Source organism: Heterocephalus glaber, unplaced genomic scaffold (assembly GCF_053883595.1).
Source record: "Heterocephalus glaber isolate CG9 unplaced genomic scaffold, H.glaber_assembly_v1.0 deba00001472, whole genome shotgun sequence".
NCBI lineage: Eukaryota > Metazoa > Chordata > Mammalia > Rodentia > Bathyergidae > Heterocephalus > Heterocephalus glaber.
This window is the reverse complement of record NW_028258315.1, coordinates 30,484,659-30,509,511: the sequence shown is the minus strand read 5'-3', so window position 1 is coordinate 30,509,511 and position 24,853 is coordinate 30,484,659. Positions and strand designations below refer to the sequence as shown.

At 36.5% G+C, this 24,853-nt stretch overlaps 1 protein-coding gene and 1 pseudogene across 12 annotated transcripts in view; one reads left to right on the top strand and one right to left on the bottom strand.

The window, feature by feature from the left end:
- Lyst (lysosomal trafficking regulator) overlaps positions 1–24,853 on the top strand; it is a 286,606-nt gene that overhangs the window by 185,439 nt on the left and 76,314 nt on the right. For 10 of the 12 annotated variants that reach the window (XM_087181914.1, XM_087181913.1, XM_087181912.1 and 7 more), the window contains 6 exons: positions 1,387–1,553; positions 2,467–2,619; positions 7,048–7,209; positions 7,840–8,031; positions 10,831–11,009; positions 12,806–13,012. In XM_087181914.1, coding sequence (XP_087038040.1) covers positions 1,387–1,553; positions 2,467–2,619; positions 7,048–7,209; positions 7,840–8,031; positions 10,831–11,009; positions 12,806–13,012 — 1,060 coding nt within the window. The remainder of the gene's footprint in view (positions 1–1,386; positions 1,554–2,466; positions 2,620–7,047; positions 7,210–7,839; positions 8,032–10,830; positions 11,010–12,805; positions 13,013–24,853) is intronic. The other 2 variants (XM_087181917.1, XM_087181918.1) reach the window with 1 other exon arrangement.
- On the bottom strand, positions 16,157–18,099 carry LOC106010193 (transcriptional regulator Kaiso-like; annotated as a pseudogene).

Below are 24,853 nucleotides of genomic sequence, written 5' to 3'. Positions count from 1 at the left end.
GCTAGTAAACAGCAGATAACCTGAGACTGAATCTGTCTCACTTCACAAGCCTGTGTTTTAACCTTAATGTGCTAACCTATTAGCATATTCTGTTACTACCTACTACCATAAATTAATTTATAATAGTCATATTCAGTCACTGTTACCATAAATTAATTTCTGATAGTCAAACATACATAGGCAAAGGGTTGCCCAGCAAATAACAGTTTTTAAAAATACATTAGGAGGGCCAGGGATTTAGCTCAGTGGTTCCAACACCTGCCTTGCAAGCGCAAGGTTCTGTATTTGATCCCCAGTACCAAAAAAAAAAATACATTAGGAGTTTAGATTTTCATTTAGGATTTGTATCTTTGGTGTCCCCATTTATGGTGCACAGAGTACCATTTTTACTAACATAACATTAAATATTTGGATGCACCATCTTGTTGCATATAAATAGCATTAAATGTTATCTATATTTTTGCAGAGAGAACAAAGCATATCTTTTGTGATTCTCTAGGCCAAGGAGAGACTCCTTGTAACTTGGTTCAGCTTTCATTGAACACCTATTACATTTAGGGTCTGTATGCTAGGCATATGAGAAACAGAAATAAATATAAAGTATAATATTTTCTCAAAACACTTAGTCTTGATTGCAGTACAGTACATGAAAATGGTAAACCTAGAAAGGCAGCTGCAGGCTTGTTCTAAAAGTAGATTTTGTTTACTTGGTAAAAAGTAAGTTATGCTTACTGATAGCCCCTGAATAGTACTCTATTAATGGTTACCATGTTTTACCTTTCCTTGATTTGAAAAAAGTAAATAGAAGTGCTTAACCTGATAGCACACACTGAGGTAGATTATCAAAGTTAAAATTGAGAGGCAGAAAGAAGTAACTGATTCATAGTTATTGTGTATTGAGAGGTGATTAATATATATTTAAACCTATTACAGTATCTTCTAATGCTTAAAATAACCATAATTTATACAAGTGAGATTCAGAGAGTTTAATTTATTTACATTCACCTTTTCTGGGGAGCCTTCCCAGAATGTTTTTGCTCGCACTCTCATACTATTCATCCTTAGTATAGGCTAGGAACGTGCTTATTTGTTCCCCATATCTTGTGTTAATCTCTATTATTAAATTTAACATCATTTACTGTTTATAATGGTCTCTTTACTTTGCTGGTCTTCTGCAAGACTATTTTTGACAGGAGTGAAAGTGTGTCTTCTTGTTTCTATTCTTAATATGCAAAGTGTATTACCTGTCATAGAGTGAGTATGAATAAATACTGAATGAATGCATGCTGATAGAATAAGAACTTAAACCAGTTCTCTGTCTTAAATTATTGGTTCTTGTTCTTATAAATGACCTTTTTTTTGTTTTTGCTTTTTGGTTATCTTTAGCATTCCTTTGAATGAATACAAATTACTTGCATGTGATATACAGCAACTTTTCATAGCAGTTACAATTCATGCTTGCAGTTCCTCGGGCTCACAATATTTTAGAGTTATTGAAGATCTAATTGTACTCCTTGGATATCTTCAAAATAGCAAAAACAAGAAAACACAAAGTAAGATTTAATTTTTATGGATTTTGGGGGGAAGTTGTATAGTAGCCAGACATTTCACTAAGGCCTAATCTCTGCTTAATAACTCCTTTACTGAAGGTTTAACTTCAACTTTGTGATGATACTGATTGGCTTTAAAAAACGGCCTTTTGAAGTGGCAAAAATAGAAAAAGTGATGCCTTGACATAATTAGAAGCTAGGAAGGCATCCTCAGAAGAGGCTGCTGATTTTTCTTATCAAGTAGAGTTAAAGGGCTTGTGTAGAACAGTAATGCTTCTTTTTTCTTTAATGGCATATATTAAAGTAAACATGAAACTGGAAAAGTATGAGTTCTGCTGGTTAAACTTTTAACTTATATGCACAAATGTTCTTTGAAAAACTTATGTAAAATTAAATGTATGAACTCTTATGAGTATTTTTCCTTTACCTTTTTTTTTTTTTTTTTTTTTTGGTACTGGGGATCGAACTCGGGTCCTTGCACTTGCACGACAGGCAGCAAAACCACTGAGCTAAATCCCCGGCCCTTCCTTTACCTTTTTATAGTGACTATTTGGAAATTTGCTTTAAAATTGCTTTTAGAGGCTGGCCATAAGGCTCAGTGGTGGAGTACTTGCTTAGATGTACAACCCCTGGGATCAATACCCAGGACTACCAAAAATGAGGTGTTAAGTTAAAATTCTGACTAGCATTGAAAACCTATGTTGATCAAAAATTTTAAATTTTTATCTAATAATTAGCAGTTTAGACATTGGATGATATAAAAAATAAGATCTAGTGCCAGGGATGTAGCTCAGCAGCACAGTGCCTAGCTGGCAAGCAGGAAGTCCTGAGTTTGATCCTCAGTACAAAAAAAAAGATCAGTTAAAAGATTAATAATATCATAGCTTGGAGGCATCCTAGTCTCTTCTATTTGTAGGTATGGCTCTTGCCCTGCAGCTTAGAGTTCTCCATGCTGCTCTAGAATTTATAAGGAGCACAGCAAATCATGACTCTGAAAACCTTGAAGATACAATACAGTCACCTTCTGCTCCCCACCATGCAGTATTTCAAAAGCGGAAAAGCATTGCTGGTGAGTATTAAAATAAGTTTTAATAATTATAAATTGACTTTCCTATATTCTGATGCCATTCACATTTTTAAAATGTTTCTTAGTTTAAGCTGTAAAATTTGAGAAATTTTCCCCCCAGAGGAAATTATCCTGTTTTCTTTTCAGTGTTGTTCTCATTCAGTTATTTCTTCAGCACCTACCATGAGCCAAGCCCTGTGCTAAATTTTAGAGAAACAGATTCTGCCTTGTAGAAATCATCAAATAGTAGTTAAATGCAGAGGGTAGGCAGAGAGTACACCAGGGCAACCAAATTTAGAGCAGGCATGAAGGAGGCCTCTGTGGAAGTGAAATTCAGTTCTGTATGGAGGTGTAGGATAAGAAAGGAATTAGCAAGGTAGAGTCAGAGGAAGATTGTTGAAGACAAAATGAACAATGTTATGGATCCCAAGCAAGAAAAGAGCTAAACTTGTTGAAAGAGCTAAGCTTGTTCAGAGAGCTGAAAGAAAGCCATTTAGCTAGAATATAGCACTTGAGGAGAGAGTGAAGTAAGATGAAGCTTGGTTGAGTCTCCAGCACTACAAAATAATTAATATTAATAATAATTAGCATTAATAACAATCAGTGTTAATATTATTAGACCTCCTTATGTTTTCAAATGGCATTTGTTATTCCATGTATGTAAACATAATCCCAAAAGATGACGTAACGTCACATAGGATCGTGTACATATACAACATACATATACATGAATGTGTTTATATCTGTACATAGTTAATATACACAAGTATGTATGTGCATACACATACACATGCATGTATCTTTTTTTTTTTCTGGTACCGGGTATTGAACTCAGGACCTTGTGCTTGCCAGGCAGGCACAGTGCCACTGAGCTAAATCCCCGGCCCTAACACGCATGTATCTTTGAACAGAGTACTTTGGTGTACTGTTTGAAGGTTTTGGTTTTTTTTTTGGTACCGGGGTTCAAACTTGGGACCTTCCACTTGCAAAGCAGTCGGTGGAACCACTGAGCTAAATCCCTGGACCTGCCCTTGTAGTCTTAATAGCTTTCAAGTCCGAATGTTTCTTCTGCTTGTGCTAAGTTACTTCACTATGTGAAATTTTAAAATCATCCAAAAAACTACCCATAGAGAAGACTTTCTAAAATATGTTTTACAGTAATATAAGTTTGTTATGCTAAATAAAACATTTATAATAAAACTTCTAAAATATCTATGTAACTAAACTTACTGCCCCTATATATCTTTCCTTATTATCTAAACAAAGTCTCTTCTCTTGTGCTACCTTCCCATTGTTTCTCCTTTCTCCTAAGTAGAATTATGTCCTTTCCCAAGTCTAACAGTCATGCTCAGCTTTTTACATGCCAAAAGATGACTTCTGAACAACTTACTTTGTAGGCCTCCACTCTTAGTGACTGCTCAGGTAGAATTAACCCTCTATTGATTTCAGACAGTACACATCTGTTCCTTCTGCTGCTTCCTTCTTTTTGCTGCTTCTCTTGCTCATATCCTTCTACTGCTCTGCTTGCATCCCTGGTTAGTTAATGATCAGCCTGTGGCTGGGCTTGCTAGCACAATGACCCTCTTGCTATTGTCTCTTAAATTGGCGATTCCTCTGATAGTTATCTCTCTTTAGATACTAACATCTCTGTCACCCTGAGCCTCAAAGCCCTGGATAGCTGTAAGTTTATTATTGTTTTGGTTTTGCCCTGAATCATTTTTAAATGGATAATGGACTGTCACTCTTTTTACTACACCACTTTTCTTTTTTTTTTCTTATTCCTCTAGTCTCTTATTATACTTGGGCTTATGTTTTTGTGTTTGTTTGTTTTGAGACCGTATGTTGCCCAGGCTGGCCTTGAACTCCTCCTGGGTTTAAATGATCCTCTTGCCACAGCCTTCCAAGTAGCTGGGACTACAAACACAAGACACAATGCCTAGCTTTACTTGGGCTTATATTTTTCACTTTATAAATACAATTGCTGTCATGTGTGTGAGGCTTATACATAGAATCCTGCAAATTCCTAATCTTAATAAAAGACCTTACAGGTCATCCAGTCCAGCTTCCTCATTCTTACAGGCTCACTATATCCTAAAATTAGGGATAGCTGGAACTCACACTCCCACACTCTTCCCTTTGTGTCCCAAACAACATCTCTTTTTAGGGCTAACATAGCTTTTAGAATCTATCTCTCTCAAGAGTTCTTCCCATTTTGAACATTATGTTTATTTAAATTCTGTGAATTCAGTTTGCAAAATACCACTTCATGTTAAATTGTTCCTTTATAATTACTTTCATGTTTTCTTCTTTACAAATATATTTGGGGAAGACTTTTTTATTTTCACTATTAGTTGTAAGTTACTGTCACAAGTATATTGGCTTTGTACACTTTAGGTACAAAAGATAGAATACCAAGACTTCTGTGCTTCTGAGCAGTATGGCTATGAAAATCTATTTAACTCCAGCTGTTCACAATTCTTTTTTTTTTTTTTTTTTTTTTTTTTTTTTGGTGCTGGAGATCAAACTCGGGACCTTGCGCTTGCAAGGCAGGTGGCAGAACCACTGAGCTAAATCCCTGGCCCCAGCTGTTCACAATTCCAAAGTGACTTACAGGGATTTCTACTTCTGTCATTTCCATCAGTTAGATAATGAATTGTTACTTAAAAGACTTAAAACTATCCTCATTGCTGATAAATGTTTAGAAGAGGTTTTTTCCTAAATAAACTTATTTAGCATTTGTTGAAAACTACCAAGATGTCTTACACCTCCAAGCCCATTGCCACAGCCCACTCCTCCAATAGAGGATGTGGGGATTGCCAGGGCCTAGGGCTTGCCCCCCTCTAACAGGGGACAGACTTTTACTCAGACCATGAGCCCCAGAATGACTTTGTGAAGAACAGCATTTTTCCAGAAGCACTCTGATCATGTCTAGGTTTTAGACTCTTGGAGGAATTGGACACAATTTTATTGCCAGATTAATGTTCTTAGAACTTAGTGCATGTGCACCATTCTTCCACTCAAAGGTCTGAGTTCCTTTCTGCTTGAACAGAGCCCTGATTTATTCCTTAGCCTCCATATTTTGTTTTTCATACAAATAAGGGAAAGATATCTAATTTTCTAAATGGTACATGCTCTACCTACTGTTTTCAAAATGATTTCTATTTCTAATCATTATACTTGAGACTTCTTTCCATATTAATAAATATATTATTTATTTTAATAAATGCATAATCTATTGTATTGTATCTTATTCTTCCCCAACTTTACCAATAAACAAAGGGTTTTTCTAATTTACTTTTCCTATTATAAACAGGATAGCATATTCCTCTGCCTGTCAATGTGAAAAACTTTACACATCACCTTTAGCACATAAAGGTAGAAGAATTAAGCATTATGGTGTTATTTAAAGTGTATTCTGTATACCTAGGTAAATTGTCCTTTGTAAAGATAGATATGTTTTTTGTTTTTTTGGTACAGGGGATCACCTTGTGCTGCAAGGCAGGCAATGGCACCACTGAGCTAAATCCCCGGCCTGATAGATATGTTTTAACCAATAAAATAATACTGAACATTAACTTTTTTATTCTTTGTAAGAATGAGACAGGCGTTATGTTTTACATCCATTATTTATTTAATTTGTAAAATAACCTTGATTCATTCATTCAGCCATAAAAGAATTATTGAGCACCACCCATGTGCTACTTACTACTTCATCTGTCCTTGTGGGACTTGTACTAGAGGAAATGACCAATACAGATATAAACAAATATATTGAAGGTAATGTCAGATAGTAATAAATACCTACCCATGAGATGAGCTCGGTTTTATTTTCTAACTCAGATCTTATATATGAGAAAACTGAGGCTTAGAACGAACCAGTTCTGGCTGGGCATATGCCTGTAATCCCAGAACTTGGAGGCTGAGGCAGGAGGATCACCTAGAGTTCAAGGCCAGCCTGAACTACATAGTGAGGCCCTGTCTCAAAAAAAAGAAAGAAAGAAAGAACAAGTGAACCTGCTCTGTATGTCTTCACAGCATAAGTGCTGGAATACCCTTGCATTTTTTCCAGCATGAAGTACTAAAGAAGACTTTAACATTTCCTTCATTCAATATATTGCCATCCCTCTAGATTATGATTTATCAGCTGCTTACAGAACATGAAAGTTCTCAGAGATACAGACTTCAAGAAGAATCTGCCTAAACTAAGGACATTGTCTGGCAGCATTAATCTTGAATATATCCAGGGTAAAAATTTTTTTCTTTGTTTCTTTTTGGCCTCCAAAGTGACTCTGCACACCAAAATGTATTAATAAAGAATACTGATCACCTAAAAATTTTAAATATCTTGTGAAAACCTGGTATAAATGTCATGTATAAGCTTATAGCAATTATTTATAAAAATTGATATATGTTTTCATATATCAAACAAAGGTTCAATTCCAATGAAGGGTTCTGTTATTCCTCACCTACCAAGACGTCATTTTCGTTCCTATGGTCAACTTCCAATGCCCTTGTCCTTCAGTCCGCTAAATGAAGACTCCTCCCCCCAGTTTTCTCCTGGATGCTCTACCTGTGTGGTACCTTCTGGAGCAGGTGTAGTAATGACACAGGAACACCACTCGTACCTGTCCAATCAGAAGAAATGTTTCTCAGGAAATGGCTTTTGTAGCTCTGAATTTGAAATGATCCATGTGCTCCAAATCATTTTAAAAGCAAATCACTGGAATGATATTCACCTTTCTGATCTCTTTTACTGACAGGGTCCTACTTTGTCACTATATACAGTTTTTGTAACTAATTTATAAAATTCGACAGTACTTATCCAGAAATAGCAGTGTTCTTACTAAGACACAATTGCTTTAAAACTCTCTTGATGATTTTGGGATATAAGGAAGTGAAACAGTATTTGAAAATATTTTATCAAAACAATCTAATACTTTGAATTTTTCAAAAAACTTCAACTTTGACAAATGATATCCCTCTCACTAAGCAATGTCACTGACATTAACACTTATTTCAGACTTTGAAACCTAAAATACTGTTGCACTTCTTTGAAGAGGGAGAAACATCACTTTCTCTTAATCATTTTCTTCCCTTTGTGTAAATTAACTTTGCAGTAATTAAGTTCTTCTTTTCATAGTCTAATAATCAAAAATTTTCAGTAAACATAGATTTCTTGATCACTAACACTGGCATTGGACATTTTAATTTATATACTTGAAGGTCCTCGAAAATTTTCCCTGGTCCAAACTGAATCTCTTATGATGAAAATGCGTTCAGTGGCCAGTGATGAACTCCACACCATGATGCAGAGGAGAATGAGCCAGGAGAACCCCAGCCAGGCCACTGATGCAGAGCTTACACAGAGATTGCAGAGGCTCACAGTCTTGGCAGTCAACAGGATTATTTATCAAGGTAGGACAGTAGAATTAAGTTGTTCTTACTCAGACTTTGAACTAAAAGAAAAGTCACTTCAGAGGGAATAGATTAGGTTTCAAAATTTTAAACAGTATTATTTATCTGTTCTTAATATCCACATTATTAAAAGAATTTCTTATTTGGAACTGATGGTTGTGAATAAAAATCTACTTTTTAATGTATTAAATGCTAGTATAGATAGACCTTTGATTTTTAAAACAATATAGTATCTCCAATATTTTTACCTTTTTCTTTTACATATAGATTCACATGCAGTTGTTGAAACATAATGTAAAGATCCTTTGTGCCTTTTACCCAGTTTTCCTGTGAATCTTGCAAAATTATAGTATAGTGTTATTATCAACATAATGACATGAATATAGTCAAGAAATAAGATGTTTCCATCCCTACAAGGATTCCTCTAGTTTTTCTTTTGTCACTATACCCCCTTTGCTCCCACTCCATTTCTTTTTAGCTCCTGGAAACCTCTACTCTGTCATCCATTTCTGTTTTTGTCATTTCAGGAATTCCATATACTATACAGTGGTACCTCAGTTCATGAACTTAATTTGTTCTACAATTTTGGAAGAGATGGCCACGTTCGTGTTTGTGTGGGAAAGATGGCCATGGTCATGTTTGTTATCTGATGCAGTTTGCAAACAAAAACAAAATTTTGCCAAACACTTCTGTGAACCAAACTGTTTGGTTCCACTGTAAATAGGTACCACTGTAAATAGAATCATATAGCATGTAGCCTTTCAGGTTTTCTTGCATGTATCAGTAGCAGCCCCCATTCCTGTATTTTTAGTATTTCATATGGACGTACCACAGTTTGTTTAACCATTAATCTGTGAAGGGCATCTAGGTTTTTTCCACTTTGGAATTATTACAAATAAAACTTCTATCAACGTTCATATACAGGTTTTATGTAAACATAAGTCTTATTTTTCTGGGATAAATGCCCAGGGGTACAATTCCTGGGTCATATAGTAATTAATTTAGTGTTTTAAGAAAGTACCACAGTTTTCCAGAGTTGTTGTATTACTCACATTTCCTATCACTGAGACAAAATACTTGACAAATACAACTTAGGGGGAGAAGTTTTTGGCTCACAGTTTCAGAGAATTCAGTCCATGGTTGTCTGGCTCCAAGGCAGAAACACCATGATGGAAGGAAGCTGCCAGGCCATGGCAGCCAGGAAAAAGACAGAGGAGATAGGGACAAGAGTGTATCCTTCGAGGTCGCACGCTCTATGATTCACCTCTTTTGACCTGGCCTCATCTCCTAATAGCATATTTAGCTATGAACTCTCATCAGTGGATTAATCCACCAAGGAGGATAGCACCCCCGTGATCCAGTTACCTTCTAAAAGCCCCACCTTTTTTTCTTTGTTTTTTTTGTACCGGTGATCAAACTCAGGACCTTGTGCTTGTGAGGCAGGTGGTGGCACCACTGAGCTACATCCCCGGCCCTATAAGCCCCATTTTTGAGCACATGAGATTTTGAGGGGAAATTTTATATCTAAACCTTAACAGTGGCCGTATAGTTGTGCATTCCCACCAACAGTGTATGATTAATCAAAGTTTCTTTGTATTGCATCACTATTTGAATTTGTTGCTATTTTTTATTTTGGCCATTCTGATAGATGTATAATGTCTCACTGTGTCTGTAATTTGCATTTCCCCAGTGGTCAGTGTAAGTAATACTTAGAATAACCAATAAAAAAGCTACTCAAGGGCCAGGGATTTAGCTCAGTGATGCCGCCGGCTGCCTCACAAGCACAAGGTCCTGAGTTCGATCCCCGGTACCAAAAAACAACAACAAAAGCTACTCAAAAGCACCGTAATGTTCACACCACACACAAAAGTAACTATATAAGATGGTAAATGTCTTAACTCGCTTTGTTATAGTGGTCATTTGTATATGCATATCAAAACATCAAGTTGTACACTTTATTTTTTTAATTTTACACTTTAAATATATGTAACATAGAACTTCTGTTTGTCAGTTATGCCCCTGTAAAGTCAAAAGAAATTTAAACCACTGCAGGTAAGCAAAATGGGATTCTTTTTTTTTTAAATTATTTGTTTATTTACTTTTTTTTTTTTTTTTGGTACTGGGGATCGAACACAGGACCTTGTGGTTGTGAGGCAGGCACCCGAACCACTGAGCTAACCCCGGCCCCACAAAGTGGGATTCTAAAAAAATATTTAGGTAACCCACAGGAAGGCAAGAAAAAGAAAACAGTAATTGTTAGTCACTAGAAAACATGAAAAACCCAAGGACAGTGGTGGTGAGCCTTTGGCACATGTGCCACAGTGGGCTGTTTGTTATCATTGAAAGCTCTAAAAGGTTTGCCATCGCTGTCCTTGGGGTTTTATTAATTTTCATTTGGAACAGCAGGCTCCCAGTCTAAACTCTGAAACTGAACCATGATTATCACATGTACAGCTTTTAATTGGATAGCACATGCATGAAAGAACTCTGAGATCTATCTAATGTATATATTATGTGGTCTTTATGTTTGATTTGTACAAGAATTTTATGTTTTAACAATTTTGCTGATTAACTCCTCTCATTAGTAAGCTAAATCTTTACATTTCATAGCATATATTTTAAAATTTCTACATTGTTTAGGTGACTTCACTTTCTCTGTTGTACTTTCTATAGCACACCTACTACATATATATGGTGATAAATGAGTTAGCAATTACATATTTTTGTCAGCATCATTACCTTTTGTAATGATTATGTATCAGTGATTTGACCAATTTTTATTCTTTTCTTAATTTAAAGAGTTTAATTCAGACATTATTGACATTTTGGGAACTCCAGAAAATACAACTCAAAGCAAGACCTCAGTGTTCCAGACTGAAATTTCTGAGGAAAATATTCATCACAAACAGCCTTCTGTTTTTAATCCATTTCAGAAAGAAATGTTCAAATATCTGATAGAAGGATTCAAAGTGTGTATTGTAAGTAAACTAATAACATGAGAAATAATTCAAAAGGAATAGAGTTTTATGTGTCTGTACTTCATGTTTCCAAAATCATTTCTTTGTGCTGTTTCAGAGAGCTTTCTGAAACTCGGGCAACTTGAATTTTTCTTTTTCTTTTTTCTTTTTTGGTACCAGGGATTGAACTCGGGTCCTTGTGCTTGTGCAGCAGGCAGCAAAACCACTGAGCTAAATCCCCAGCCCGCAACTTGAATTTTTAATAGTAGAGTTAATATATATTGCTAATTCCAAAATAACTTGTTTCATGCACCATAGACTTTGAAGTCTGACTCTTGAAAGCCATTTTCAAATTTTGTTGTCTAGGAAAATTAGCATTAAAAAGAAAGAGGGCTTTGCTGATTACTCTGAGACTTTAAATTAACAGCCTATTTCTGAAAGGACTTTGTTTATAGTTATACTCTTGAGTTTCTGAATTATGAAGTTTAATTTTTAACTAAATGTATCTAACACCTTTAGAATGATACAGAGAATTCTGACAGATGTCAGGCTCCATTTATCATCACCTCACTTGAGTTTCTATGGGTCACTTAGAGTTGACCGTGAGGTAAAATCAGTCCATTTACTCCATAGATACCAAAGCCCAATCTAATTTTACCAGAACTCATAAATGACTGCCAATCTCTAAATCTAAACTAGATTTTCTTGCCCATCTCTGAGCAGCAAAACAAACTGGATTGACTTAGAATTGAATAACTCACCCAGGGCCCTTGGGACTAGGAGTAATTGGAAACTCATTCCCAAACTCGGAATAGTACATTTCCACCATCAATGTACACTTCCAGTTTTAATCCCAAGACAGGTATTTTGATCAGGATCAAGATAGTGTAAGTAGAACCACAGTTAGTTCTTGTTAACTAGCTAAATTAGGGAAACTTGATGGTTAACTTGGTTTTGTGACCGTTATACTCAATATTGTAATACTAGTTGAAGTCTTTATTGTGAATCCTTTCTCCTTTATGTGGCAAAATCAATGTGGGTTTATCTGCCATTGTTCTCTTATTGTTTTGTTTTGATTTTTAATTTACAGTTTCTAAGCTGTTGATAATTTTTAAATGCCTTAGAACTTTAACTTTTTCATCTGTCTTTCTCTTTTTAAAATTGTGGTGAAATATATATAACATAAAATTTACCACTTTAACTATTGTAAGTGTATAATTCAGTGGCATTAAGTACATTGATATTGTACAACTATTGCCATCATCCATTTCTAGAATTTTTTTTATTACCCCAAACTGAAACTCTGTCCCTGTTAAACAATAGCTCCCATTATCCAAACCCAGTAATCATTGTTCTACTTTGTTTCTATGAACCTATTTTAGATACCTCAGATAAGTGGAATCATATGATATCTGTCCTTTTGTGTTTGGCTTATTTCATTTAACATAATGTTTTCAAGGTTCATCCGTGTTGTAAAGCATGTATCAAAACTTGGTTTCTTTTTAAAAGGCTGGATAATATTCCATTGTACATATATATCTACATTTTGTTTATAAGTGCATCCATTAATAAACATTTGAATTATTTATTTCAGCTATTTTGAGTAATGCTGTTATGAATGTTGCACATCCATCTCTTTTAGACTCCCATTTGTATGTATGTATGTATGTGTATATGTGTGTATCTTTCTAACTTTTAATTTCTACCTTTGAATATTAAATCTACAGTGAAACATTTTATTGTCTTCTTTGGAACTGTGTGAGGTTGGTATATTATTGCTTAAATCTAATCCTAATTCACTCCTATTTTAATTTAAGGGTTCAAGTAAAACCAGTGGTTCTAAGCAGCAGTGGACTAAAATTCTTTGGTCTTGTAAGGAAACATTTCGAATGCAACTTGGGAGACTACTTGTACATATTTTGTCACCAGCCCACACTGTACAAGAGAGAAAGGAAATATTTGAAATACTGTGTGAACCTAATCATCAGGAAATACTGCGAGACTGTCTTAGCCAATCCCTGCAAGTAAGTATCTTTTAGTAAAATATGAAGTCTTTCAAAACAACTGAATTAAACTGTATTTTCATGGCTAATATCATGAGTGTAATTTTTCTTACCAAACAAATTGTATTTGAGATCTTTCTCTTTAGATGCTTTTATCCAGGCTTGGTTTGATTTCTGTCCCCTCCCCAATCTTTCCAGTGCTTAAATTAGGAAGTGTAGGGCCGGGGATTTAGCTCAGTGGTTTTGCCGCCTGCTGCGCAAGCACAAGGACCTGAGTTCGATCCCTGGTACCAAAAAAATTAAAAAATAAAGATATATAGCCGGAGATTTAGCCCAGTGGTTCTGCTGCCTGCCTCACAAGTGCAAGGTCCCGAGTTCCATCCCCGGTACCAAAAAAATAAATTAAATTAAAGATGTACTTACCTTGTGACCATATTCTACTATTTCTAGATATTTACCTAAAATAAATTAAGACTTCTGCAAGACCATAAAAAGACTTATACAAGGGCTGGGCATTTAGCTCAGTGGTTCCGCTGCCTGCCTCGAAAGTGCAAGGTCCCAAGTTCAATCCCCAGTACCAAAAAAAAAAAAAAGATTTATACAAGAATATCCATTGGCAACTTTTTTCATAATGGCCAATAACTGAAAATAATGTAAATACCTATCAACAAGAGAGAGTACAAATGAACTGTGATATATTTATGCAATAGACTGTTATGCAACAATGAAAAAGGAACAAACAGGAAATTATCTTGTTTAGGGTGCCAGTTACATGGGTGTACACAGTTATCAAAACTCATAAAAACAAACACTAAATATGTTTTATTGTATGTAAATTGTGCCTTAATAAGGAAAGTAATAGATTATACATTTAAAAGGACAGGCATCCCTTTTAATACCTGAAAAACTCATATAAGGAATCAAAACTATCTTGAAATAATATTTTCAGGTACTCTTTTTAAGTGTACTGAGGACACTGTCTTTCTTTCCCCAAGGCAGAAGTGTATAGTTTCAAATAGCCCCATACTTTCCTTCAGTGGAGAATTTCAAGTGTGTTTTTTTTCCTTTATACTTAGCAGAGTTGCCATTAATCACATCCAACTCTGGTGTTAACAATCCTCTTTCCTCCATGCCTGCTTCCCTTCTTATCTGCTCTGCCTCTTTTAATGTTATCACCATTGATTTCAATTTCAAACACTGGCCTTTCAAACTTTTTCTTCTCTCTCACATCTATTTCATCACCATGGCCAGTTATTCCCAGTGTCCTTTCCAGTCCATCCATTTCTCGGCACACTAGTCCAGACTCTGCTCCTTACCCTTGGATCACTGTAATAACCTTCTTTCTACCTCCACACCAAATTACTGTTCTTGATTATTTTAAAGCTTATTATGGAAATTTTTAAACATACTTAAAACTGAGAGAATCAAAAAAGGGCCTCACAGGCCGGGGATTTAGCTCACTGGTTCCACCGCTTACCTCACAAGCATAAGGACCCAAGTTCAATCGCCGGTACCAAAAAAAAGGGCCTCACATGACCATTACCCAGTTTTAATTTTTCTTTGTAGTATTTTGAAGTAAATCTCAGGTAATAAATCATTTCACATATAAATACTTTAGAACTCATTTAACTTCCCACTCTTTTTAACTTCCCACTCTTAATTAACTTCCCACTCTTAATTGTAACTGTAATTCTTTGTGATCACCTAATATACCAAGTCAGTATTGAAATCTTCCCAGTATTCTAATAATTGTCTTATAGTTAGTATTATTGACACTGCATCCAAACAAAGTCCACATACTGCATTTGTTTGGTATGTCTCAAATATTTTTAATCCATAGCGTTTCTCCTCTATGACCCTTTTTTTTTCCACTATCATTTACTTATTAATGAACTAAGGTCATTTGATCTGTAGAGTTTTCAACATTCAGATTTGACATATTGTATCCTTGTGTCTTAGATTCCAGTTCTTGGTTTTATATGTTTATGTGGATTCTTCTTAGGAGGATGCTTTAGTGGAAGTACTTTGTATTTTCTCTTGCATCATAATAGAAGACATGGAATGTCTAGGTACCCTGCTTTTCAAAGGTGATATCAACCTGATCAATCCATTCTGAAATTTGCTCTGTCTTTAACCTAATAGTATTAGCAGGTATTGATAATAGTTTCCAAGTTCCATTTTTCAATAGGAGGTACACAACAGTGAGTTCCCTGAATCTCTCATAGATATCATTAAGAAAAATATGTGTGACAGTTTTCTTCTCCTCCTATCTTCTTTATAGATTAGTTTTTCCACTAGTTTTTTGCCCACAAAAACCACATTGCAAAGGTATATGGTGGCCTAACCACCAAAAGCAACTACTAATTCTAACTAGGTGAAAACTATGTAATTTTCTTTATGAGAGACTTGTCTTCATGCCTGTTTTCATTGAACAAAGGAGGCAATAGGTTGCTATCTGTTTCCACTAGCAGAATACACAACCAAGTGAAGACTTATTCTGAAATTGTCTAGAACAATGTTAGAAGTTCTTCTTAACTTTTAGTGCCATGTACAAGACACAGTATACATTTATAGCCTCAATTTTAAGGAAACTGAGAACTCAGCAGTAAAGTATGGAAGGAAGACATTTTTTTTTTGGTACCGGAAATCGAACTTGGGTCCTTGTGCTTGCGAGGCAGGCAGCAGCACCACTGAGCTAAATCCCTGGCCTCAGCAGTAAAGTATGAACATGGAAAGGGAACATTAAAAAATATACTAAGGGGCCGGGGATTTAGCTCAGTGGTTCCACTGCCTGCCTTGCAAGCGCAAGGTCCCAAGTTTGATCCCCGGTACAAAAAAAAAAAAAAAGTACTAAGTATACTAGTAACTGCAGTTATTTTCAAAGGTCAGACTTTCAAATTCTATTGAGAAAACTGTGAGCTTTTTACTTTTGCCTCTTTTAAATGAGCTGAAGCTAACTATATAGAAAGATATGGAAGGGGCCTCAACTTCTACTCAAATTTTCCTAAAATTTTCCTTCTGAAAGGTCTTAACAAATAATCCAACTAGACTACCTTCAGATGATGTGGCAGATCAGATTAACTTGTTTTCACATTAATTTGTTTTACAGGTCTTCTGAAGTCTCTGCCCCTTAATCTAAATGAAAACTTTCTGATATTTTAAAGTTTAGTAAGATTCTCGCATTATAAATTCAAACTCAGTACTGCCATCTTTTACCCTCTATTTAAAAATTAACTCATTTTCCTGCTGAATAAAAATATCTTCCCAGGTCATTGGCTTATTCTGAGGAGTAAATGTAGTTCCTATTAGAGGCTCTTTTCCAGCATCAGTGCTGTACCCAAAACCATTATCCATTACAGACATTGTGCTTGAACTATCAGAGAAGTACACTCTGATTTGTAAAGACTTCTGTGGATGTAAATGATAAAGCTTCAAGTCCCCAGAAGGATCTTAAGTATTAACAGACTTTATGTGTAAAGGCATAAATTGATAGTTGAAGAAAGATTTGCCACAGGCCAAACATTGATATTTTTACCCCCAATATGATGAGCTTCATGATTTGTGTGATATTCTGCAAGAAGAAATACCTTTACAGTACTGGTATGGATACTTCTTCCAAGAATTAATTTTAAAAGGTCTCTTCAAACTTGTCAGACATAAAACCTTTTGCATACAATGCAGATATAATAGACTCTTCCATCAACTATTAACTCATACTGATCATCATGCTTTACTTTCATACATTTGCTTGTGAACTCACTGCTAAACATTTTTGGTAACACTCTCAAGACTGGCTTTCCCTTCATCAGGGTGATTATTGACAGAGATCACTATGTCATAAGTACTTTCCCCAATATTTACATAAACAAGCCTTCAGTTCAGTAGCTATATCTAAAATATTGATTTTCTAGCCTTCCATTGGATGTTTTGATTCTAAGCTTGGATCATTAGAGTTTCTAGTAATTATATCTGAAATTTTTAAAGAATTAGAAAGTGTATGAATCTGTATCTTCTATATCATCAGTCTATCAAAAGTAGCATTTTGGGAGGTGTCACCCTGTGGGACCAAAGATGTATTGCTGACTGCCGAGTCTAGACGAGCTAATAGTGTTATCATCATCATCTATAATTTTCTTCTCTTCTTCATCGTTTCCTGTTAACACAATATTGTTTGTTATCTGCTGATTCTGTACAAGTGATTTGATTGAAGACATATGATTTAGAAGTGAAGAATTGACATTTGGTGATGTAGTGAGTGGTGTCTGATTTGACAAAATGATGTTGAAGAGCCAGATGTATTGGAGCTGAAGGCACCAGAAATTTGTTGCTTCTTTGTTTCTGGCTTTTCTTTGTCTGATTGATGGGAGTGGGAAGTTTCTAAATAGGTGAGATATTTGTTAAAGGGGAAGAACTCATGCTAGTAAAAGGTGCAACATGTGAAATAGCAACAGGGCCTGAGTTATGTTGGACCTGTGTCACTACATTGTTACTCAGCTAAGTCTTCTTTGCAAGCAAAATCACAGAGCAGAAAAGGACATCATCATCATCATCATCTAACTCAGTAATAATGATCTTTTTATTTCATAATCTTCAGCAGATAATGAAAAAAGACTCTAATAGGCATTATAGTGGCCCATTACCTTAGGCTTCATCTTTTGATTATTATAGTACAAGGTTTTTGTCAGTAGAACCAAGAAGTAAGGTTTCAGTATTACTGTCTTGAGCTGTACCTGAGATGCTTTTAATCTGTGTCAACAGACACAAGCTCTGCTATAAGTTTTACTTTTAATAACTTCCCTGATTTAATTAACTCATCAGCTAAATCTGTTCTATCACAGACAATTTTAGAACTATAGACGTAATTCAGAATTTCTACAAATTTCTGCTCTTACAAAGCTCATTTCACCAACCTGCGCAGCAACTGAAAAGAGCTGATAGAAATATATACTGTCCTGGAAGCTGAAAAAATATCCCTGTAGGCCCAGAATTTTCAGTCTTGCAAATAAGAGTAACCTCACAAGAGAGTTCATGGCACATTATTGATTCAAATTCAGCCAACTGCCAGAGTACTGAGTGTCCTTAGCAGGAGTTTTCAACTGGCCATGCATGGTTCCTGACCCACCACTTCTCACAGCAGAAGGGCAAGTCTTCCAACAGGGAGAGGCTGAGCCCAAGATTCTACTCCTCTTTAGACAGTGCTCCACTCTTGGGCTACCTCCTGCTGCTGTCACTGCTATAGCTACCCCTTGCTTTCTTCACTTAACACTATGTGCTAGAGATTATTACACGGTCATTCATGGAGATCTTTATAGCTTTGCATAACTGCTTACAAGCTGACCTCCATTTGTAGTTGGCTTCGGTCTTCAAGCCCGGGCAGCTTATCTCTTGTTTCAGCTCAGTTCTGGTGAATTCTCTGGTCTATAGCCTTTGTCTTTGCAAGATAGTGTCATCATTGTCTCTTACAACCTCTTCTCATCCTGTGTGTTCCTATTGCCATGTTGCCTCACATGTAATGCCCACCCTCTTCTCCATCCATGTGCCCATTCTTGCCCACTTGTCTCCAGACCTGGATTACTGTGCAGCTACTTCAGTCTTTCTTCTTTTCTCTAGTCCACTCAGAATTCTTCCTTCTGAGAACTTTCATTGAAATTTTAATTGTATACACTTGAGCATTTTATTATTTTCTAAGAATTTGTATTTCATAGTTCAATTCCTTAAATTAGTTTTGTGTTATTTTGTTGAGACTGGGTCTTGCAGTGTTGCCCAGGCCAGTCTCAAATTCATGGATTCAAGGAATCCTACCTCAGCCTCAATTTGTTAAAGACTTAACATAAGGAGTTTTTCCCACCAATCCCTAGTAACATTTTTTATAGTCTTAGTGTCATGGCTTGTGTCTAGATGTCCCCCCAAAGCCTCATGTGATCATAGGTGGAGCTTTTTCAGAGGTGGCTGAATCTAGAGTTTGTGATGCTGAGATTGATTCAAGGTGCAATGCTAGGCTCGAGGGCACTAGGATTAAGGGTGTGAGTGCTACCCACTCTCAGTAATATAGATAAGATAAAAGAGGCAGAAAGACTCTGTTAAGGTCCCTTCTTGCTTTGGTACCTTCTGTCTGCCACGAACTGTTGCCCCTCTACCTTGGAGCCAGCCAATTATGCACTAAAACCTCAACAGACTATGAGCAAAATAAATCTTTCTCTCTTTAACTTTGGGTGTTGCGTATTTTGTCTCAGCAGTGAGAAAAGTAACTAAGACACCCAGAAACTATATTCAATAAATGATCAGAGGGTGTTAAAATGAGATATTAGAAAAAACTTAGTATTTTTTTATTAAGTTACTTGGTACATTTTAGGTATACATTATTATCACATTCATCATTGGGAATTTGTACCTGTACATGATATATCTTGGTTCTTATTTTTTCCATTCCCCTTCCCTCCTTTTAACTCCTCCAGCCCTCCATATTTATATAAGCCTTGTTTCCATTTTTTCCTTCTTTTTTCATTTTTTCTTTCCCTTCTTTCCTTTCCCACCCCCCTCCCTAATTTCCATTTCCCTTTGTGCATACATTTTCTCCCTGTTTCAAAATATCTATTATACTTTTTGGTCTTCATTTACACTTTCAGTTTCTCACACCAGAGAAACAATTCAGTATTTACATGTGTATGTCCTATTTATTTTACTTAAGAGCATGGCCTCAAGGTGCATCCATTTAGCTATAAATGTCTCTAGTTTATCTTTCTTTGTAGCTGAGTAGTACTCCATTTTATATATAAAAAGAAAAAACACATCTTCTTTATCCAGTCTCCAGTTGATGGCATTTGGGCTGCTTCCAAGTTTTAGCTATTACAAACTGTGCCACTATAAACATGTGTGCACATATCACTGTGGTATGATGTTTTTAATTCTTTCAGGAACATACCTAGTAGGGGAATATCTGAGTCAAATGGGACCTCTCTAATCCTAGCTTTTTGAGGTGTCTCCATATTGATTTCCACAGTGGTTGCACCAGGCTATACTCCCACCAACAATGGAGAAGGGTTCGTTTTTCCTCACAGCACTGCCAGCATTTGTTATTGGTTGATTTCTTAATAGCAGCCATTCTTTTTGGAGTGAAGTTTAATCTCAACGTTGTTTTCATCTGCAGTTCTCAAATGACCAGTGATATTGAACATTTCTTCATATGTTTATTTGCTATTTCTACTCCTTTGTCTGAGAAATATCTGTTCATTTCAGATGCTCATTTTTGGATTGGGTCTTTAAATTTGGGAGGTCTGATTTTTAAAATTTATATATTCTAGATAGTAGACCTTTGAGGAACAGCTGGTAAAAAATTTTCTCACATTGTGGGTTGTCTTTTCACTATGTTGGTGGTTTCTCTTGCTATGCAGAAGCTTTTTGTTTTTGTTTTGCTTTGTCTTTTGGTACCAGGGATTGAACTCAGGACCTTGCACTTGTGAGGCAGGCTGCAGCCTCACTGAGCTAAAGCCCAGGCCCTGCAGAAGCTTTTTAATAAGATGAGATCCCAGTTGTTGATTCTTTTTGCTAGTTCATGTGAGACTGAGGTTTTGTTCTTTTCCTATGCCAATCTCTTCAGGAGTTCTACCTAACCTCTCTTCTAGTCAGGTTAGTGTTTCTGTCTTAATATTTAGATCTTTGATCCATTTCAATTTTAGTTTAGTGTGTCATGAAAGATATAGGTCTAGTTTTAATCTTTGGCAAGTTGACTCCCAATTTTTCCAGCACCATTTATTAAAGTGGCTATCTTTCCTCCAGTGAGGGTATTTGGCTCCTTTGTCAAAGATGAGGTGGCTGAGTGTGTCTGGAGTTGTTTCTCCATCTTCTAATCTGTTCCATTGATCCTTGGATCTGTTCTTTTGCCAGTACCGTGCTGGTTTTATCACTGTAGCTTTGTAGTATACTTTCAAGTTGGGGATTACGATATCCCCAGCCTTGTCTTTGTTGCCTAGAATTGCTTTTGCTATTCTAGGTTTCTTCTTGTTGCAAATGAATTTTTCGATTGTTTTCTCTAGTTCTATAAAATATATTGTTGGAATTTCAATTGGCATTGCATTGAATCTATATAGCAGTTTTGGAGGTATGGCCATTTTCACTATATTGGTTCTTCCTACCTAAGAACAAGGGATATCTTTCCATTTTTGGATATCCTCTTCAATCTCTTTTTTGCAGAGTCCCATAATTTTCTTTTTTTTTTTTTTTTTGGTACCAAGGATCGAACTCAGGACCTTGTGCCTGTTAAGTTTTGGGGGGTTTGGGGGGTTTTTTTGGTGGTACCAGTGATCAAACTCAGAACTATGCACATGTGAGACAGGTGGCAGCACCACTGAGCTAAATTCCTGGCCCAGAATGCTGTAGTTTTCAAAGTAGAGGTCTTTTATTTCCTTTGGTAGACTGATTCCTAGATATTTCTTTTTTCAGGTTTTCTTTTTTGGATGCTATTGTGAAAGGAATTGTTTCCCCAATTTCTCTCTGAGTGAGTCTGTGTAAAAGAAGGTATGGAGGTGCCACCATTCCCGGCCCAGAGGAAGGGGCTTCTGGGCCACCACTCTTCCCACTGCTCCCGGCCCAGAGGTAGGGGCTTCTGAGCCACCATCCCACGGCTCCTGGTCCAGAGGAAGGGGCTTCCCAGCCACCATCCCTCCTGCCACTCTCAGCCCAGAGGAAAGGGCTTTTGGGCCGCCGTCTGTCCCACTGCTCCTGGTCCAGAGGAAGGGGATTCCCGGCCATCATCCCTCCCACTGCTCCCAGCCCAGAGGAAGGGGCTTCCGGGCCACCTCCCGACTGCTACTCCCGGACCCTGTCCCACCTCTCCCAGCTCAGAGGAGGTGAGCCACGGAAGCACCAACAGCACCCCCCCTGCCCCCCCAGTCGAAATGAGAAAACACATAAATAAGTCTCAAAACCAGACTTCCAGATCACCTACAGCAACCCCAAAGGGAAATAAGATGGAACACTGTGATACTCAACCACCTGGAGCCACTGAACTGGCAACAAAAGGGGATCTGGAAAAAATGAAATCAGAAATAATTTCTCAGATAACAGGAGAAATTATGCTCCTACTGCAAGACATGATTAATAAATCTAGAGAGGAACTGAGGAACATGATGGAATCCCAACATAGGAAACAAATGGAATCCATAAAACAGAAGCAAACAGATTTCCAGGAGATGAAAAACTCCATTGAAAGTCTACACAGCAGAATGAGCCAATGTGAGGACAGAATTTCAGATATAGAAGATAAGATTGCAATTAATGACCAGGAAAAGAAAAATTGCTTCAAAATTATAAGGGAACACAAGAAATCAATCCAGCAGCTGCTAGATGATGCAAAGAAGAATAACATAAGACTGATTGGAGTCAATGAAGAAACAGGAGAGAGTGGAGATGACATAAAAAACTCTTCACAGAAGTAATGGCAGAAAACTTCCCAAGGAGGGGAAAAGAACTTGACATACAGATAAGTGAGGCATATAGGACTCCAAATAGCCTTGATCAAAAAAAATCTACACATAGGCATGTAATAGTTAAGATTCCAGAAACCTAACAGAGAACAAAATTCTACAAGCTTAGGGAAAAGAAACAAATCACATACAAAGGAAATCCCATCAGAATCACAGCAGACTTCTCAACACAAACCATCAAGGCAAGAAGAGCTTGGAGTGACATATTCCAAGCCCTGAAAGAAAACAGCCTCCAACCCAGATTGATGTACCCTGCAAAACTATCTTTCAAAATTGATGAAGAAATAAGATACTTTCATGACAAAGAGCACCTTAGGAACTTTGTGAATACCAAACCAGCACTCCAAAGAATTTTACACAATATCCTAGGAACAAACATTGAGGATCACAACCCCAGGAAGCAAAGCAGAATAAACCCATCTGGCATGACAAGAAATTAAATGTAAAGGGGGAGAACCCAAAAGAAGAAAAATTCATGGCAATGACAAGTCAGTACGTTTCACTTATAACCATCAATGTTAATAGTCTCAATTCACCAATCAAAAGAAATAGACTGGCAGAATGGGCCAAGAAGAAAAATCCAACAATATGCTGCATACAAGAAACACATTTAATTCAAAAGGAAACTCATAGACTGAAAGTTAAAGGGTGGAAAACAATACTGCATGTGACAGGAACCCGAAAAAAAGCAGGAGTAGCTATCCTCTTTGCAGATCAAGTAGATTTCAAACCAACACTGATTAAGAGAGACAAAGAAGGACACTACATCCTTGTAAAGGGAACAATCCAAGAGGAAGAGATGACAATCATAAATATCTATGCACCAAACACTAGTGCACCCAACTATATAAAACAAATACTAATGGACATGAAAAGTCATGTATGCACTAATACAATTGTAGTGGGGGACCTCAACACCCCACTGTCACAAATAGATAGATCAACTAGACTAAAAATAAGTAATGAAATACTAGAACTCAATCGAACTCTTGAACAAATGAACTTAACAGATGTTTACAAAGTCTTCCACCCCACAAAATCAGAATACACATTCTTCTCAGCTGCACATGGGTCATTCTCAAAATAGACCACATACTCACACATAGAACATGTTTAAGTAAGTGCAAAGGAATTGAAGTTATCCCCTGTATATTATCAGACCATAGTGCAATGAAATTGGAGATCCATAGCAAAAGAAACTGGAAAAATTTCATAAACATGTGGAAATTGAACAACACACTTCTGAATAACCAATGGGTCACAGAGGAAATGAAAGAAGAAATCAGACAGTTCCTTCAATTAAATGACAGTGACAGTACAACATATCAGAATCTATGGGACACAATGAAAGCAGTCTTACGAGGGAAATTCATAGCAGTGAATATGCATATTAGGAAAACAGAACGAGCCCAATTAAACAACCTGATGCTGAACCTCAAGCTTCTAGAAAAAGAAGAGCAGGACAACCCCAAAGCTCATACAAGGGAGGAAATTATAAAGATCAGAACAGAAATCAATTCAATGGAGACTAAGAGAACAATACAAAAAAATCAATGAAGCCAAGAGTTGGTTCTTCGAAAGAATCAACAAAATTGACAAACCCTTAGCCAACCTTGTCAGAAAAAGGAAAGAAAAGGCCCAAATCCATGCAATTAGGAATGAAAAGGGTGAAATTACAACACACCTAGCAGAAATCCAGATGATCATCAATACCTACTTCCAGAACCTATATGCCAATAAGATGGACAACACAGAAGAAATGGACAGATTCCTAGATACATATGAATTACCAAAGGTGAATGAAGAAGACCTAAAAATTCTCAACAACCCAATATCTACCAACGAAACTGAAAACATAATTAAAAACTTATCAACTAAGAAAAGCCCAGTCCCTGATGGCTTCACTGCTGAATTATACAAGACATTTAGAGAGGAACTGCTGCCACTACTGTTTAAACTCTTCACTGAAATTGAAAGGGAAGCAATACTCCCAAATTCATTCCTGGAAGCAAGCATCATTTTGATCCCCAAAGCAGAGAAAGACCCAACTGAAAAGGAGAACTATAGGCCAGTCTCACTAATGAACATATATGCAGAAATCCTTAATAAGATACTGGCAAATAGAATGCAGAAGATCATCAAGAAGATCATACACCCTGATTAAGTGGGATTCATCCCAGGGATGCAGGGATGGTTCATCATATGCACATCAATCAGTGTAATACACTATATCAATAGAGCCAAGGACAAAAACCATATGATTATCTCCATAGACACAGAAAAAGCATTTGACAAAATCCAACCTGCATTTATGATAAAAACGCTACAAAAAATTGGAATAGATGGTCTCTACCTCAAACCTCATAAAAGCCATCTATGA